This window comes from Gymnoscopelus braueri (genome assembly GCF_963280865.1).
Source record: "Gymnoscopelus braueri genome assembly, chromosome: 6".
NCBI lineage: Eukaryota > Metazoa > Chordata > Actinopteri > Myctophiformes > Myctophidae > Gymnoscopelus > Gymnoscopelus braueri.
The window spans coordinates 9286744-9305906 of record NC_137607.1 but is presented as its reverse complement, the minus strand read 5'-3'; the positions used below and the strand labels follow the sequence as shown (position 1 = coordinate 9305906).

Genomic DNA, 19163 nt, shown 5'->3' with positions numbered 1-19163 from the left:
TAACCTTTTGGAGGTATTTACTCAGATATGCGGGAATAGGGGGCATATCGGGCAAATTTGCATTTACAATTTTGAAGGCCAGTCCCATTTTTAGTTGTTTAACCCTGTCTTCCACCCTGAGCCAGCCTAGGCTGGCAAAATGGGTGGGAGAGCGCTAGGGGGTGAGGTGGAGTGCAAAGAGGTGAGTGCTAGGGGGTGAGGTGGAGTGCAAAGAGGTGAGCGCTAGGGGGTGAGGTGGAGTGCAAAGAGGTGAGTGCTAGGGGGTGAGGTGGAGTGCAAAGAGGTGAGCGCTAGGGGGTGAGGTGGAGTGCAAAGAGGTGAGTTTGCAGACTGTGGTGGGAAATGGCGAGTGAGAGAGAGAGATGGGGGGGGGGTCAGAGGAGGTCCTAGTACTTTATGTATGTACAGTACACATCTGCTGCTATCTTTAACCTCACATACTGTATGTATATATTCATTTACTCATATCAGGCATATCAGATTATTTCATGTTGGCGTTTGCATCCTTTCCCTGCTCTTCTCTCTGAATCTGTTCTTCTTCCCTTTCCCCGAAATCTGCCAAAATGATGGAGCTCGTACAGGAAAATGATTTCACCCACTTCTTTACAACCTGTGAACCTGTGAAGCCGAGTGTGATTCCCTAAGGACGGGACGGGAGGGGACAAGAGGGACACACGTGTCCTGTGTTCAGCTGAACCCAGTGAGCACTGCAGCTGCAGTACCGTCTTGTGAGCAACAGAGGGCAGTGTTGGCTAATCATCTGACTGTGTTCACTTTGGTTCATAGCCATCATAATCATAATGTGATGGCTATAAAACTGTCAGCTTTTGCTCGATTCAGAACAGACAGTAGAGAGACAGGAACCAGAGGACAGAGAGAGACAGGAACCAGAGGACAGAGAGAGACAGGAACCAGAGGACAGTAGAGAGACAGGAACCAGAGGACAGAGAGAGACAGGAACCAGAGGACAGTAGAGAGACAGGAACCAGAGGACAGTAGAGAGACAGGAACCAGAGGACAGAGAGAGACAGGAACCAGAGGACAGAGAGAGACAGGAACCAGAGGACAGTAGAGAGACAGGAACCAGAGGACAGAGAGAGACAGGAACCAGAGGACAGAGAGAGAGACAGGAACCAGAGGACAGAGAGAGACAGGAACCAGAGGACAGAGAGAGAGACAGGAACCAGAGGACAGAGAGAGACAGGAACCAGAGGACAGAGAGAGACAGGAACCAGAGGACAGAGAGAGACAGGAACCAGAGGACAGTAGAGAGACAGGAACCAGAGGACAGAGAGAGACAGGAACCAGAGGACAGAGAGAGGGACACCGGGTCCCCAGACAGAATGGAACCAGAACCAGAAGAATCTTCATTATTGCAGTAGTGGGAAAAGTACTCAAATGTTTTACTTAAGTAAAAGTATCAGTCAAAGTAGAAATACTCTGTTACAAGTAAAAGTCTGGTCAGAATTTACTTAAGAAAAAGTACAAAAGTATTGACATAAAAATGTACTTAAAGTACCAAAAGTAAAGGTACTCATTATGCAGAATGTCCCATTTCAAGTTTTCAAAATGTATAGAAATCTTTTGAAAATAGCAGATCTACAAGCCCACAACGTGTTGTGAGCTTGTAGATCTGCTATTGTCAAATAGCCGAAATATATATAGAGCTTAAGTGGTTAATGTATGTTTTGTAATAATAATCTGAATCTACAAAGTAACTAGTATCTAAAGTTTTCAAATAATTGTAGCGGAGTAAAAGTACAATATTTGCTTCTGAGATGTAGTGGAGTAGAAGTAAAAGTACTGAAAATTGGAAATACGCCAGTAAAAGTAAAAATACATCACAATTGTACTTAAGTACAGTACTTGAGTAAACGTAATTAGTTACTTTCCACCACTGCATTATTGTCACATCACAGGTTTACAGGTGTAGAACAGTGGGTGAAAACCAGGGACATGTGGCTGATGCAATGTCTACTAGTCAGGTACCAACATACATAACAGTAAAATCCTCGGTCTTAACACATTGACTGCCAGAGTTTATTCATAATGTACTCACCCCTGTGCCAGCAATTTGCGTGTTTTTTAATTTTTTTGTTTTGTAATTATTCATTCAAATACATTCTCTGATTGTGTTGTCAAGCACCTACGACAGTTCCACCAGTAGAGAGCAGCAAATCCAAACATTGATCACCTCGCTCACCCCCTCCCAAACAGGCCCACGTCATATCCGGTCATTCACAGGATGTGACGTTTTCGACAATCCCTGTCCCGCTGATCGGCCTGAAAACGATGTGATACACTACGACGATGACTGTTAGTCACCCGGACCAAAGAAAATAGAAGTTGAGCTGTCCGTTCGTTTTTTATACCGTGTGAAAAACCGTGTTTCTCCTTATTCTGGCCGAAAATCACCGGAGAAAAACAACGTGACCCGGAAATGAAAATTTGTTTTTACATCCGGCTCCGGGTGAGTGTGACGTAAGTGGAAAACGAAAGTGTTGATGAGAAATAAACACAGCCGTGCGATCACAGATTAAACAATGAAAATTCAAAAGAACGCATCAATGCGTTCTTTGGAATCCTGGCACTCAAGCGATGGATTTGAAAGAATGCATCGATGCGATCTTTGCACTGTATGTGTTAATTCATCCATTTTCAATTCCGAAAGGTTTCAAATGTAACCAAATGGACCCTTATCATTTGTAACGCTGAGAGTGCCTTCCTGTTATTGACCTGTTCTGTTCTTTTGCTCTCTATTCTGTCTTCTCTATTCTTCCTGTAAAAAGAACAGTAGCCAGGTCCCTGGGTTATTGTGGCCTCCTGGTGGCGCTATAATAAGCCAATGTGAAAAGGGTGGCATGTCTTCTTCGGCCTTTCACGGCAATCAGACACTGCGTTCATGATTTGAGGCATTTTGTGCAAAAAATGTGGTTCGCAAAAATTGGCCTGCTGGTGGCGCTATAACAGGCCGATCTGAAAAATTCGGGGCATAGGTTCTGCTCTAGCATCAAGGGAGTGTATGTGGACACTGTACAGTTTCGCTGCGATCGGGCCAACGGTGCCAGAGATTAGCTGCTCACAGACTGACACACACACACACATGGACACGGTGCAAAACATAGTCTCGGCCATGCCTTCGACCTGGCGGAGACAATAATAATAATAATATTTTTTTGTAATCATTTGAATGTGACAATAAAGTTGATTCTGATTCTAGTTGCGATTGGTTGAACACCAGATGACAGCTTCCTGTTCTCAACCATCTGAAGACTCACCTCTTCCGACTCCACCTTTAGCCCGTAGCACTTTGACCTCGACGACTTGGCCTCGACGACTACGCAACGGCTAAAACGTAATTTAGCTTTAGACAGACGCTAGGTTGTTTAGTTTCAATGTATGAAATGATGTTTGGATATTATATTGTTTAGACTGATGCTAGGTTCTTGGTTTACCTGTGGATCCTAGATTTGATGTTGTTCACCTCGCCTTTTTGTAAATCGCTCTGGATTAAATGCCTAAATTGTAATTGTGTTATGGGATGGAATTAGAGACTGTAATATTCAAAGAGGAAGAGTGGAACAGACAGTTCTGAGTTGAGAGACTACTAATACTGTACGTGGAGACTGGCCGACTTCCATGGCATCAGAGGATCCTTTTAACCCATTAAGACCTGAGGCGATTCTTAAAAATGTTTTCTAAATCCTAACAGTTTTTTGAAAAAAAAAAAAAAAAAAAAAATGTTTTCAAGATTTTTCAAAAATAGCAGATCTACAAGTTCATAGCGCGGCACTCGGTGCCGCGCTATGAGCTTGTATATCTGCTATTTTTGAATAGCCAAAGACATCTAAAGTGACACAGATGCGTTCCAGGTATCAATGGGTTAAACAAACAAACAGAGACACAGAGTCGACCTCTGAGACGCAGACAGGAGAACCAACATGGCTGATGTGTCAGGGACGTGGGTCAATGTTCTCATGTTTACTAAACAGCTCTGTGACCAGGAAGAAAAAAAAAACACACGCTTTTAATCAGGTGTCTTCTAGATCAGAGGTTCTCAAAGTGGGGTCCTTGGGGCAGGGGGGTTCCAGGGGGTCCTCATCGAAATGTGTTGGTACAGCATCACTGTGGTTTGAACCACTTTATCCATAATGGCCACCAACGTATGTTGGGCTGGCCATTGAAAAATAGCAGATATACAAGCTCACAGCGGCGTCACTTCGTGTCGCACTGTGAGCTTGTACATCTGTTATTTTTGAACATTTAAAAAAAAAATCTTGTAATAATTATACTTTGGGCTATGGGTATACGAGCTTGTAGATCAGCTATTTTTGAAAAATCGTGAACATTTGTGCAAATTATTCCACACGAATAATTTTGAATACTTTAGATTTTTGTTTTTTTTACACAAATCTCCTCTTCTGAGGTTTCCTGGCACAAAACATGTTCAGGTGGGGGTCGTAGATCACGTGAAGACCAGACTGATATAAGACATGCACGGTACTGACCTTGAGGAGAGCCAGCGCCACGTTGAAGATGATGTTCAGACCCTGGAGACAAGAACATAAGCAGGCAGTTAACACCGGTTCATTTTGGACCACCAAAAGGTACAACATGGTTTTACTGGGACCACGGCAGGTCCAAAATGGTTTTACTGGGACCACCGCAGGTCCAAAATGGTTTTACTGGGACCACCGCAGGTCCAAAATGGTTTTACTGGGACCACCGCAGGTCCAAAATGGTTTTACTGGGACCACCACAGGTCCAAAATGGTTTTACTGGGACCACCGCAGGTCCAAAATGGTTGTACTGCAGTGGCTCTCAAAGTGGGGTCCGGGGACCCCCAGGGGTCCTTGAGGGGGTTCCAGGGGGTCCCCTACAAAATGAGTCAATATAGCATCAAAATCAGATTAACTACTTTAACCCTACAGTAAGTAAGTAATTTTTATTTGTATAGCACATTTCACAGAGAGGACTCACAAAGTGCTTTACATAAACAGAAATAAATACAGCAAAAAACAATCAAATGAAAAGGAAACAGAACAAAAACACAATGCATCTCAGAGAAAACAATAACAAAAGCAGACATATTTCAGCATTGGAGGAGAAACCTCAGTGACATTACCCAAAAGCTTGTAGAAACAACAGAGTTTTTAGCTGATTCTTAAAAATAGTCACAGAAGCTGCAGCTCTCAGGCCACACGGGAGGGCATTCCAGAGTCTAGGCGCTACAGACTGAAAAGCTCTGTCACCTTTGGTGATTAACCTGGTATGAGGAATGACCAATAGACCCTGGTCTGCTGACCTCAGGGACCTGCTGGGCACATATGGTTCCAGCAAGTCAGTTACATATGCAGGTGCCTGGCCATGCAGAGCCCTAAAAGTCAGCACCAGGACCTTGAACTGAACTCTGAAAATTACTGGAAGCCAGTGCAGAGATGCCAAAACTGGAGTAATGTGACACCTTCTGCTTGAGCTAGTTAATAGTCTTGCAGCAGTGTTTTGAATAAATTGGAGGCGGTCTATGGATGTCTTATTGAGGCAGGTGAGAATTGAATTGCAATAATCAAGGCGAGAGGAAACAAAGGCATGTATAATCATTTCAAGATCTGAATGGGAAACAATCGACGTTAACTTGGCAATGTTCCTGAGATGGAAAAAACAAGTGCGGGTCACCGATTTTATGTGCGTATCCAGGTGCATGGCCTGATCAAAAATTACCCCAAGGTTCCTGAGATTGGGGCTAACATTATTTTTGAGGGACCCGATACAATTAGCCACCCTGGATGCAACACCATCAGAGGCCACAATGAGCACCTCGGTTTTGGCCTCATTCAACTGGAGGAAGTTACTTGCTAACCAGGCCTTAAAGGGGTAGTTCACCCCCAAAATAACTTATTTTCTATTGATTACTGACCATCTGGAGCCTTGAATTCATAGATATTTTTTTGTTTTTGTAACATTCCTAAGCCAATAATTTGATTATAATAAATGTGTCCCCATTGATTCCGGTAGGAGACACAAATGCATTTGTGTCTCCTACCGGAATCAATGGGGCTAAATTTATTATAATCAAATAATAAAGGAAGGAATGCGACAAAAACAAAAAAATATCCATGAATTCAAGGCTCCATGGGGTGAGTAATCAATAGAAAAAAAGTTATTTGGGGGGTGAACTACCCCTTTAATGGCAGACAGACACTCATTTAAAACAGCAAGGTTAGAATTAAAATCGTCAGGGCAGTCAGGGTTAAAAGAGCAATACAGCTGGATGTCATCCGCGTAAAGGTGGTAGGAGATGCCTTTAAAAGAATTTAAAATGTGTCCTAGCGGGAGCAAATACAGTGCGAATAAAATTGGACCAAGTACCGAGCCTTGGGGGACCCCACAGGAAAGGGGGACAGACTTAGACACATGAGGGCCTATTGCAACTGAGAAATATCTACCTGAGAGATAGGATTTAAACCATTTAAGTGCACTCCCTGTGACACCCACCCAATTTATGAGCCTGTCTGTAATGATGTTGTGATCCACAGTGTCGAACGCAACACTGAGGTATACTAAAATAGAGCATTTACCAGAGTCGGCAGACATCAGTAGATCATTTGACACTTTTAAGAGTGCAGTCTCTGTGGAGTGTTTTTGGCGAAAGCCGGACTGGAATTTATCAAAAATGTGGTGTTCATTTAAAAAAGCTATAAGCTGATTGGCAACAATTTTTTCTAAAATTTTGGACATAAAAGTTAACTTGGAGATGGGCCGATAGTTACTTGGTAACGAGGTGTCCAGGCTTGGCTTTTTTAAGAGCGGCTGAACGATTGCCTGTTTAAAATAGGCGGGGACCTGTCCAGAAACCAGTGAAATGTTTATGATGGAAAGTATATATATATATATACAGTATATAGATAACACATTGAAACATTTTGAATATTTTAGGAAACAACACAAATCTTGTGTTGGCCAAATATAACCACTGGTTTACTGGGACCACCAGGTCCAAACTGGTTTCACTGGGACCACCAGGTCCAAACTGGTTTCACTGGGACCACCAGGTCCAAACTGGTTTCACTGGGCCCATTGGATGGTTTTGACTGTGAAGTCAGACCCAATATTAAACACAACTATGTTCCTGGCAGAATACCTCACAACCCACTTTTAGGTCTGGAGCCACTGGTTGAGAAACACGGTGCTGCAGTGCTGCGCACACACACACACACACACACACACACACACACACACACACACACGCACGCATCCACCCACCCACCCACCCACGCACGCACGCACGCACGCACGCACGCACGCACGCACGCACGCACGCACGCACGCACGCAAACACACACACACGCAAACACACACACACGCAAACACACACACACGCAAACACACACACAGCGCAGAGAGAGAGAGAGAGGGAGAGAGAGAGGTGCTAGGGAAGACCCGTCTCCTCAGTTGCTCCCGACAACACGTTCACATGGTAACAGAGAACTAAAAATAACCTGACACCTCTAAAAATAACTCCAGACAGAGACAGACAGAGAGAGACAGGCAGGCAGACAGAGAGACAGACAGACAGAGAGACAGGCAGAGAGACAGAGAGACAGACAGAAACAGAGAGGGAAAGAGGCACAGAGACAGACAGAGAAAAACTGAGAAAAAAGACAGAGAGAGAAAGACAGAAAGAAAGAAGCAGCGACAGAGACTAATTGAAAGAGAAAGAGAATGAGAGACAGACAGAGAGAGACAAGGAGAGAGAAAGACAGAGAGAAAGATGCAGAGACAGAGACTAATTGAAAGAGAAAGAGTGAGAGAGAGAGAGAGACATAAACAGACAGAGAGAGACAAAGAGACAAGGAGAGAGAAAGACAGAATGAGCGACAGACACAGAGAAAGACAGAATGAGCGACAGACACAGAGAAAGACAGACTGTCTCCCCACCTCTGCCTATATGGGCCACGAGATGGTGCTGGAGCAGGGTCGGTGTGTGTTTTTAACTACTGTACGTCTACACACTCGTAGTGCACGTAGCATGTTCCAGCCAAGGGGCAAACCCCCTTCGCTGGAATTGAAGCTCACTTCCGGGTTCTCGTTCAGCCTGCGGTCCCCATTACATTATCCGCTGTACATTATAATCTCAATGCAAGTCAATGAGGTTTTGGGGCAAACTTTACACTTTTTATTTTATTACCTTAGTAAACCTATTCACAAACACTTTGTTTTCAATCGTCTTTTTTAAATCATCATGATATGCATTTAGTAAATGATACATTTTTTAATTAACTCTCTCAGTGCCAAGAGTATTTTCATAAAGTACTCCCCCAGTGCCAGCAATTTGCGTTTTTTAAAATTTTAAAATTTTGTAATTTTTCATTCAAATAAATGATCTGATTGGGTTTTTAAACCCATAATACAGTTCTACCAGTAGAGAGCAACAAATCGACACATTGATGATCTCGCTGGCTCACTCGCCCCCTCCCAAACAGGCTCACGTCACATCCGGTCATAACCGGATGTTGACATTTTTGACAATCGTTGATCGGGCTAAATTACGATGTGATACACGACTACGATGACTGATCGTCACCCAGACCAAAGAGAGTAGACGTGGACCTCTCCGTTTGTTTTTTATACCGTGTGAAAAACCGTGACTTTCCCTATTCTGGCCAAAAATGACCGCGGGAAAAAAATGAGAACCGGAAACGGAATCTGCGTCATGAAACCGGAACCCAATGAGTCTGAAGGAGTCAGGAAGCGAAAGTGATCATGAAAAATAAACAGAATAGCGCGACCACAGTCAAAAGTAAAAACTCGGGATTTCTCGTGCTGGCACTGAGGGTACTCGGGAAAAACTCGGGATATCTCGGGGCGTGGTACTGAGAGAGTTAATGGGACCATAATTTATGTTTCTAGGGTTTCTACTGGTTCTACCGAGTGAAGACCCGCCCTCGCTGCGGTTGCAGCCAATAGCATTCATTTCCGTTCGCATTTCGGACCGGATATAGGAAGATGGCGGATTTGAAATTGCTGGGAAAATAGACTTCATTTACAGTCTGTAGAAACCAATGGTGTTAACGTTGTCCAGTCATTTTTACGGTCTATGGTTCCAGCACTGGGTGAGTGATATTCAACGTAGAACTTTGTATCATAGACATCTGATGACAGGGCAGCAGTAGCTCAGGAGGTGGAGAGGCCATCTGGGAGCTAGAAGGTTCCTGGTTTAATACGTGGCTCCCTGGCTGCATGTCAGAGTGTCCTTGAGCAAGACACTGAACCCCTAACTGCTCTAGATGAGCAGGCTGGCGCCCGGCATGGTTTCCTCTGCCGCCGGTGTGTGAATTTAACGCACATTTAACACATTGAGTGCCAAAAACGGTCCGGACCGTTTTTCATAATCCAAACGAGGAGTGCCAAAAAAACGGTCCGGACCGTTTTTGAGAAAAAATATTAAACTTTTTTTTTTGTTTTTTTTTCCTTCACAGCACCAGGAGATATCATTTTTCGAAGATTTAGACTCCAATCCACTTCCTGGTTAACTTATGACTTCAAAAGCCTGTATCTCGGCTCCTGTGTACTTTTTTTTTTACAATGTATTTTTGACTATTTTCAACTGGCTGCAACTATGGAACGGATTACCTAATGTTTTAAAAAAAATTCCCCCGATTGTACGAGACCTCTATGTGTGTAATGAGGGGATCACCGTGAGGACGGTGATCACTGAAAATATTTTGTGACTACTTGAAAAAGGTTCAAAAATGGTTAAAAATCCAGGCACTGTGAGTACCCTGTTTTAAAAAAACCCTGGCACTCAATGTGTTAAATGTCGTTTTGGGTGGGGTGAGAAAAGTTCTATTAGTCAGCTAAATCTACAGCTGATTTAGTCGACAGTGGCTTCCACGGCGTTTCAAAGATCGTCGGTTTAAGGTAATTACGCTGGCAAGGGGATGTTTAATATCTTGCCGGGTAATATGTTGTTAACAAAAGTAACTTTTAAGCCTCATCATCTTTCTGCTATTGCAACCGGATACATGTACTGTATGTATCTATGTTTTTTGTTTAAATTGTTTGTAGAAGTGATTCTACAAATAGGGGAAGTGCTCTATAATCCTATCTATTTGTAGTCCTCTATAAGCCTATCTATTTTTAGTTCTCTAATAAGCCTATCTATTTTTTTGTTCTCTATAACATTGGTTCTCAAAGTGGGGTCCGGGGACCCCCAGGGGTACTTGAGGGGGTCCCAGGGGGTCCCCAGCAAAATGTGTTAATATAGCGTCACAATCATTTTAACCATTTATACTTTGGCTATTCAAAAATAGCAGATCTACAATGAGCTTGTAGATCTGCTATTTTTGAAAAATCGTACACATTTGTGCATACCTTGGGATATATATATATTTTTAAGACAACATTTTTAACTCAAATATTTGCCTCTGGGGGTCCCTGGAACAAAATATTTTGAGATGGGGGTCCGCGGCCAAATACATATCATTTTGGGGGTCCTTGGCATGAAAAAGTTTGAGAACCACTGCTCTATAAGCCTATCTATTTTTAGTTCTCTATAAGCCTATCTATTTTTAGTTCTCTATAAGCCTATCTATTTTTAGTTCTCTATAAGCCTATCTATTTTTAGTTCTCTATAAGCTTATCAATTTTTTTTTATTCAACAATAGCTGCAATAACAGAAAGATGATGAGGCACCTAGCATGTTAATTAATTAGAAAGAGGGGGGGGGGGGGGGGCGTTATATAGGCTACTCCATACCATATTACATTATTAAGTTTGATTGATTGAATTGATTGACTGATTGATTGAATACTTTATTAGCAGTTTGCAAAGACAAGCACAGGGAAGTACAGTTCAATACGAGGTCTGTTAACACATCGGGTGCCGAACACGGTCTGAACCGTGTTTACACAGAGTAGCGCATTGGTGCAGAACACGGTCTGAACCGTGTTTACACAGAGTAGCGCATTGGTGCCGAACACGGTCTGAACCGTGTTTACACAGAGTAGCGCATTGGTGCCGAACACGGTCTGAACCGTGTTTACACAGAGTAGCGCATTGGTGCCGAACACGGTCTGAACCGTGTTTACACAGAGTAGCGCATTGGTACAGAACACGGTCTGAACCGTGTTTACACAGAGTAGCGCATTGGTACAGAACACGGTCTGAACCGTGTTTACACAGAGTAGCGCATTGGTGCCGAACACGGTCTGAACCGTGTTTACACAGAGTAGCGCATTGGTGCAGAACACGGTCTGAACCGTGTTTTCAGTCTTTTCCGTTTTTTTTCCACACAGGAGGGGCTAGAGCAGCTCTGGAGTCACCCTAGGCGATTCTGAGAAGGGCTAGGCCTTGGATGGATCACTTGGTTGGATCACCGTGTCAAAAACATGGCTCCCCATCCGCTTCCTGTCTATTTCCTTCTTTAAAGCGTCTGTATCTCCGAATCCGTTTCCGCTGGGGAAAACCGGTCATGCGCGATGCGCGATCCCTTCCCGTTGTAACTCGCGAGTGAAATGTTATCGTTCCAGGATGTAGCTAGGGTCATCGCGCTCCATGAATGCATGCTTTTTTTTTACGTGGGATTTGCTCGTCGCGGAGTCTAGAGCTTTAAACAGCAAAGCGCAGTCAATGGTGAGATTGCTGGCACCCAACGTATTCTGTTATTAAAAAATGCTGGCACCCAATGTGTTAAGAGCATTTTAAACCAAAGAAAGCCCCATGGCTTGTTTCCATTGGGGTCCTTTATACTCAATTCATCGATTGGGTGGCATATATACTAGGGGTGGGACGATATGGGTACCTCACGATACGATATATATCACGATATTAGGCCCACGATAACAATATATATCACGATATTCGACGATGTTCGATATATTGCGATATCACGATATTCGATATATATTGCAAGAAATTTCACCAACGATATATCACGATATCTGAAAATATCGATATATTGCGATATCACGATATATTGCATGAAAATTCACCAACGATATATCACGATAGTCCTTGTATTCAATTCATAAACACATCAAATAGCACCAAACAGTTCAAAATCATCATTACACAAATACAGAGTAGGAAAAACAACGTATCACAAAAAATATATATATGTATATAAATAAATAAATAATAATAATATCGATATTTTCCGGCAGTATATCGATTATTTATCGCGGCAGAAAGTATCGCGATATATCGATATATCGATATATCGTCCCACCCCTAATATATACCTACTTATTATTATCCTACAAATTAGTGAGACTAAAAAGCGGCACAATGACTTCAGACTAAACTTCCATTCATAGGAAAATTGGCTAGAAGAGAAAGGGGGGAGATAATAACTATGAAAGGCAGCAGCGAACAGAAGGGTGTTTTAAAAGGCGATCTAAAAGAGTGGCAGTCGACCTGCGGGTTATAAAATAGAAGTATAAATATAATAATTACGCTGCGTCATCGGCCTCGATATATAACGGCGCTAGCCTTAGAGCCTTGTGCGGCATCATTCGCAAACGTAAACGGTGTCTCGCGTCTCTCTGTGCCGGGCTCTATAGAGTTAGGGGCTCTCTACTGGGGCTCTGCTGGCAATGTTGCTAATAGCAGCACTCGCTGGTGTTGCTGTTGTTGACCGGCGAGCCCCGGTGTGTGTCTGAGACATGGGCGTATTGGTCGGAGACGGCGACACATCAAACACCGTACACTCTTTCAGATGAAAGGCAACCTGTCTTAGTGCTAATTAACTTGCCACACTTTAGCGCATTTGCCGCGGTCGATATTTCACAGCATGCCGGTTGCTCACTCGCATCAAACACGTTGCGGTGTGTGTGGTGTGTGTGTGTGTGTGTGTGTGTGTGTGTGTAGTGCAGCGTGACTGAGTTAGTTAGGTCCTGACAGATAGTGAACTTCTCATGACGAAGCCTTTGTTTGAACGGTTATTGGTCGCGTCTAGGAACCGATACGCAGAACCGAAATTAAATCATTTTTATGGGTACACGGTACCCGCCATTTCTTATACGGTTCCTACTTGGAACTCGAATTTCGATTACCCAATACTAGCTGAGACTAAGTCTTCCTTCCCCGGTTCTTTGCATCCATGAGCCATCCAATCGTCTTCCTCCCACAGAAACAAAGAAAGCTCACCTTGAGCTGCAGGTTTTTGCAATGAATTGTGGGATAGGAGCCTGGTTAAGAGATTAGCGAGCACAAAAGAACCTTTTGTTACATCTAATTATTATTCTTACTCTAAAACAATAGGGAGAGCAGCTGTGCATGTTTTAAAGTTTCACACTGATAAAGGAACATGATAGAATTATTGGCGATGGGTGGTGGGGGGGGGCAATTTAAACTTTTTATCTTAGTTAACCCATTCAGACCGGGAAAGCATGCGTGTATTTTTATCTATTAAAAAAATATCAGATATACAAGCTCATAGCGCGGCACCGATTGCCGCGCGGCACCGATTGCCGCGCTATGAGCTTGTAGATCTGCTATGTTTCAAAAAATCGTGAAAATGTGTGCAAACATTTGAATGTGTATATTTGTAACTCAAATCTTTGCTTCTGGGGGATTCTACAAATGTCTTCTAAATCCTAACAGTTTTCTGAAAAACACATGTTGCTACTGTATATCAGTGGTGCTTAACACATTGAGTGCCAGGGTCTTTTTAAAACAGGGTACAGTCGGTGCCTGGATTTTTAACCATTTTTTAACCTTTTTCAAGTAGTCACAAAATATTTTCAGTGATCACCGTCCTCAAGGTGATCCCCTCATTACACACATAGAGGTCTCGTACAATCGGGGGGAAAAAAATTAAAACATTAGGTAATCCGTTCCATAGTTGCAGCCAGTTGAAAATAGTCGAAAATAGTCAAAAATACATATTTTAGAAAAAAAGTACACAGGAGCCGAGATACAGGCTTTTGAAGTCATAAGTTAACCAGGAAGTGGATTGGAGTCTAAATCTTCGAAAAATGATATCTCCTGGTGCTGAGAAGGAAAAAAAGAAAAAAAAGAAAAAAAAAACATTTTTTCCCCCAAAAACGGTCATAACCGTTTTTGGCACACAACGCATGGCTTCTCAAAAACGGTCCGGACCGTTTTTGGCACTCAATGTGTTAAAACCTTTTCCATGTCAAGGACCCCCAAAATGTATTTGGCCGGCGGACATTCATCTGAAAATATTTTTGTTCCCGGGACCCCCCCAGAAGCAAAGATTTGAGTTGTGCAAAACTGTTTAAAAAATAGCAGATCTACAAGCTCATAGCGCGGCACGAGGTGAGGCGCTATGAGCTGGTAGATCTGCAATTTTAAAACAATGGTTCTGAAATGACACAGATGCGTTCCCGGAGCGAACGGGTTAAATTAATCCCCAACAAACCTCCCCCTGTTCCTTCATCGTCAGTGTTAAACTTTCAGGCATTAAAAACAGCTGCTCTGCCTATTGTTTTAGAACTGGAATAGTAATCAAATGAGACAAAAGGTGCTTTGTTCTGGCTAATCCCTTATCCCTGAATTCATTTGTCGCTGTCGGGTGGAAACCTTGTATGTCCAGATTAGCAAATGTTTTAACACATTGGGTGCCAGAATTTTATAATAACAGAATACGTTCGGTGCTAGGAATCTCACCGTTGCGTTCCATTGTGCTGTTTAAAGCTGGAGACTCCATGACGAGCGATCCATGAAAAAAAAAAAGCATGCCTCCATTTTGCCCGGTGGGCCTGGCTAACGGCTGGAACGATAACATCTTTCACGCGGGTCACAATGGCGCAGCGATCGCGGATACAAAATGAGTCGTTTTCCCCAGCGTAAAAAAAGTTTCGGAGTTATAGGGGTTTTAGAGAAGGAAATAGGACGGAAGCGGATGGGGAGCCATGTTTTTGACACGGTGATCCATCTGTCCCTTCCTTCTCAGAATCGCCTAGGGTGATTCCAGAGCTGCTCTAGCCCCTCCCGCATGGAAAAAAAACGAAAAAAACAAAAAGATTAAAAAAAACTTATAAATACTTTTTGGGCACTCCACGGGTGTATTTGCAAAAAGGTATATATATACGGTTTTGGCACTCAATGTGTTAACATTTCAAAATAATGAAAATAACCTACTCTACAATCTCACAACGTGCTGCGTCCTGATGCACTGTGAGCTTCTTCTGTTTCCGCTACTTGTGTGTGTCACTCTTGTATGATGAAAGTAAGGCATTCATCTAGTGGGGGGGGGGGGGATAAACATACCATTTTGAAATATATGGAGATTACACGAGGTTTCTGGGTGACAGGAACACATTGCATTTGAATACCTGCAACACAAGGTGGAGAAAAAAACACTCTCTCTCTGTTCTCTAAGGAAGTGGTTCTCAAAGTAGGGTCCGAAGGGGTCCTTGGGGGGGGGGGGGGGGTCCCCAGCAAAATGTGTTTATACTGTACAGCAGGGGTCTTCAACAGGGGGTCCGGGGCCCCTAGGGGGTCCTCAGAGTTAGTACAGGGGGGCCGCCAAATCTTTGTGTGATTGGATATTTTTTAACCACTTGAACCCTATTATCCCTATTCTGAAGAGAACTTAAAGGGGTAGTTCACCCCCCAAATAACTTTTTTTCTATTGATTACTCACCCCATGGAGCCTTGAATTCATGGATATTTTTTAGTTTTTGTCGCATTCCTTCCTTTATTATTTGATTATAATAAATTTAGCCCCATTGATTCCGGTAGGAGACACAAATGCATTTGTGTCTCCTACCGGAATCAATGGGGACACATTTATTATAATCAAATTATTGGCTTAGGAATGTGACAAAAACAAAAAAATATCTATGAATTCAAGGCTCCAGATGGTCAGTAATCAATAGAAAAAAAGTTATTTTGGGGGTGAACTACCCCTTTAAGCCAAAAAGATTATTATTATTATATTTTCGGCAAAGAGGTTCGGTGTTGGTCTATGAAATCCATGAAGATACAATTTTATACAGTATGTAGTGGGGGGGTCCCTGCTTCATCTCTCTTTCAGTTGCTTGTACATCTGCTATTTTGTAATTCTTTTGAAAAAATCTTTTGTTTTGAAGTTTTTGAATAGTCTTTGTATTATTTTTTTTTACACACACATCTTCTCTTCTGGGGGAAGCAGGCTGTCTGGAGCTGAGCTGGCCTGTCACAACTCTTTTACATAATCACTATTATATTGAGCTAATGGCAATTATCTTTGCATAATGGTTAAGAACGGTTTCCATTCATACGTATGAAAGGAGCTGGAGGAAATTATCATGTCACATTTCCATCATTATTTCCACGCCGTTTTCCACTTTCAAGCTGCCATCCCTATTTTGGGCATCACGAGAGGTTTCTAAAATGTTTAAAAACAAAAAATAAAATACATATAAAGTATACAATTTTAAAGTATAACATGATTAAAGGACGACTTCACCCATTTTTCAAGCTATATTCATATAATTGGTCCTCACTAATGCTCATTATAATGTGCTACCATTTCTTTCTGCTGTGTCTCAGAGGAGGGCTGTGAACGGTTCAGAAACCCGCCTACCAGTGACATCACTGATGGGGAATCCAAGCCGATAGAAACGGCAGGCTTTCTATTCCTGTTTTAAAAACGTTTAAATCTTGCCTAGTGATGATGTAACTGGTAGGGGGGGTTTGCTGAGCATTAGTGAGGACCAATTATATGAACAGAGGTTGAAAATGGGTGAAGTCATCCTTTAACACTTTACCTGCCAATCACGAGTATAACCGTTGATGAAAAATACACCCGTTTACTGCCAAAAAAATCCATCCACGAGTATAACCGTTTTTCAAAAAAAAAAAAAAAAAGTTTTTTTTTTTTTTTTTTTGTCTCTTTTTTTTTTTAATTTATCCACACAGAACCAGAGATATCACGATCCAAAGATTTCTAGCTCCATTCACTCCTTGGTTAACTTATTACTTTAAAATCCTGTATCTCGGCTTTTTTTTATTTAAAATTTAAACACTGGCACTGGGGGAAGTAAAATAAAAAAAAACCTCTGGCAGGGAATGTGTTAAGGATTTGTATGCGTTGTGCACACGTTCAATATTTAAGTTGTTTTGGAGTCATATCTCACCTGTTCAATGTTAGCTTACAAAGACTAAAAGGCAAACAAAAATGACATTTTAATTATAGGCTACTGGATGCTCCAAGTGTCCAATGCCAAAAAATACATTAAATCATTAACCCATTCAATCCAGGGACGTATCTGTGAAATTTCTTTGGCTATTCAAAAATAGCAGATCTACAAGCTCATAGCGCGGCACCGAGTGCCGCGCTATGAGCTTGTAGATCTGCTATTTTTTTGAAAAATCGTGGAAAATGTGTGCAAATCTTTGAATATAAATATCTATGTTTTAAAGCAAACATGTTTAACTCCGATCTGTGCTTCTGGGGGGGGGGTGGGGGGGGGTCCCTGGAACAACACAGTTTGAGATGCAGGGTCCGCGGCCAAACCCATATCATTCTGGGTGGTCCTTGACACCACTGATATAGCAAACATACCGTTAGGATTTAGAAAACATTTTTATATATTTATTTGGCTGCGGACCCCCCCCCCATCTCAAAATGTTTTGTTCCAGGGACCACCGCCCCCCCCGCACACCCCCCCCCCCCCCAGAAGCAAATATTGGAATTAAAAAAGTTCGCTATAAAAAATTTTAAGATTTGCACAAATATTCACGATTTTTCCCCAAAAAATAGCAGATTTACAGGATCTGCTATTTTTGGAACAGCCAAAGAAATCAGAAAATGACACAGATGCTTTCCCCCGGTCTTATAATGGGTTAATCACGATCAATGATTTATATGACAACTAATCATCAACTAAACTGTCATGACCGTGGTAAGCTGGACTATTTTCTCTCTCATGTGGGAATGTAAGCAAGTAGAGGCCCGTCGGCCAATCAAACGACAGTATGGCCGGTGTTGCCAGGGTTATTGCACTGGGCAACGCGTCGGGGCATGTCCATATATGGGCGTCAAGCCCGGCTGCCCACTCGACCACCCCAAAACTTGAACTTTATATCGTTGCTGCATGCAGGGTTGCCAGATCTGCTTGTTATAATGTCCCCGCAAGATTTAATTGGAAAATAGCCGATCTACAAGCTCACAACGCGTCGCATCGCGACGCGTTGTGAGCTTGTAGATCTGCTATTTTCAAATAGCTGATGCACATGTTAAAGTGCTCATGTGGCCCATAGTCGCTTCTTTTGGGCTGGTTTTCCTGGACCTGGTTGCTTGTTTCTCTCACAGAATCTGGCAACACTGGCTGCATGTCGGGCAGAAACCTCTTCACATCTCCATATTCTAACCTTTTGTGTGTTCTTTCCGTAAACTACTTGATCATACTACGGTGTCACACGAAAGCATCAAAAGTAGCAGATTTGAGCTTGCAGATCTGCTACTTTTTGCCGTTTTAGAATTTCGGACGTATGAGGCTTCCACCCGACAAGAGACGATATATATTCAAGTTATTATTTTATTTTATTTTCTGAAAACAACGAAAACGATGGTGCTCGTTGAACAGAAACAAACGTCGCCCTCTGCTTTACACCTGTGTTCACTGTGATGTGACGATAAAGAGGATTCTGCTGCTGATAGTGGATTAAAATAATAATTAGTAAGGCTGGTGAGGGGAGTGTAGCGCCCAGGATCACATAAAAAAAAAAGGGTTACAAAATCGCGGGATAAAAATCAAGTAAAAAATATATAATAATAATTAGTAAACAATTGGAGGCTGAGAGCTTTGACATTTCTACCACTTTAGACATTTGTGTGCTTCTGATGATTCCCATGTGTCCAGTTTGAGGGGCAGAGAGACAGCGAGAGAGAGACAGAGAGACAGACAGACAGACAGCTGTCTCACCTCATACAGCAGTAGGTCGGTGATATGGAACACCATGCACAGAGGGAACTTGGCCGTGAACAGAGTCAGGAACCACTGCGACGCAAACATGTGAGCTTCAAGGTTCAAGTCCTGGAAATGACTCCACAGCTCTGGGATCTGTTCCTACAGAACACACAGAGATGGACAATAACAGGTTAAAACATGACTCCACACAGCTCTGGGATCTGTTCCTATAGAACACACATAGAGAGGACAATAACAGAGATAGATTTGAGCTGTATAAATAGAGTACAGAAGTCC

General features: G+C 42.5%; 1 protein-coding gene across 1 annotated transcript in view; it reads right to left on the bottom strand.

The window, feature by feature from the left end:
* The window catches only part of rabgap1l (RAB GTPase activating protein 1-like), a 188120-nt gene that overhangs the window by 58836 nt on the left and 110121 nt on the right, over positions 1-19163 (bottom strand). Inside the window, exons 18-19 of the mRNA XM_080430953.1 lie at positions 18882-19025; positions 4509-4550 (exon numbers count right to left, since the gene is read on the bottom strand). Of these exons, the coding sequence (XP_080287079.1) occupies positions 4509-4550; positions 18882-19025 (186 nt within the window). The remainder of the gene's footprint in view (positions 1-4508; positions 4551-18881; positions 19026-19163) is intronic.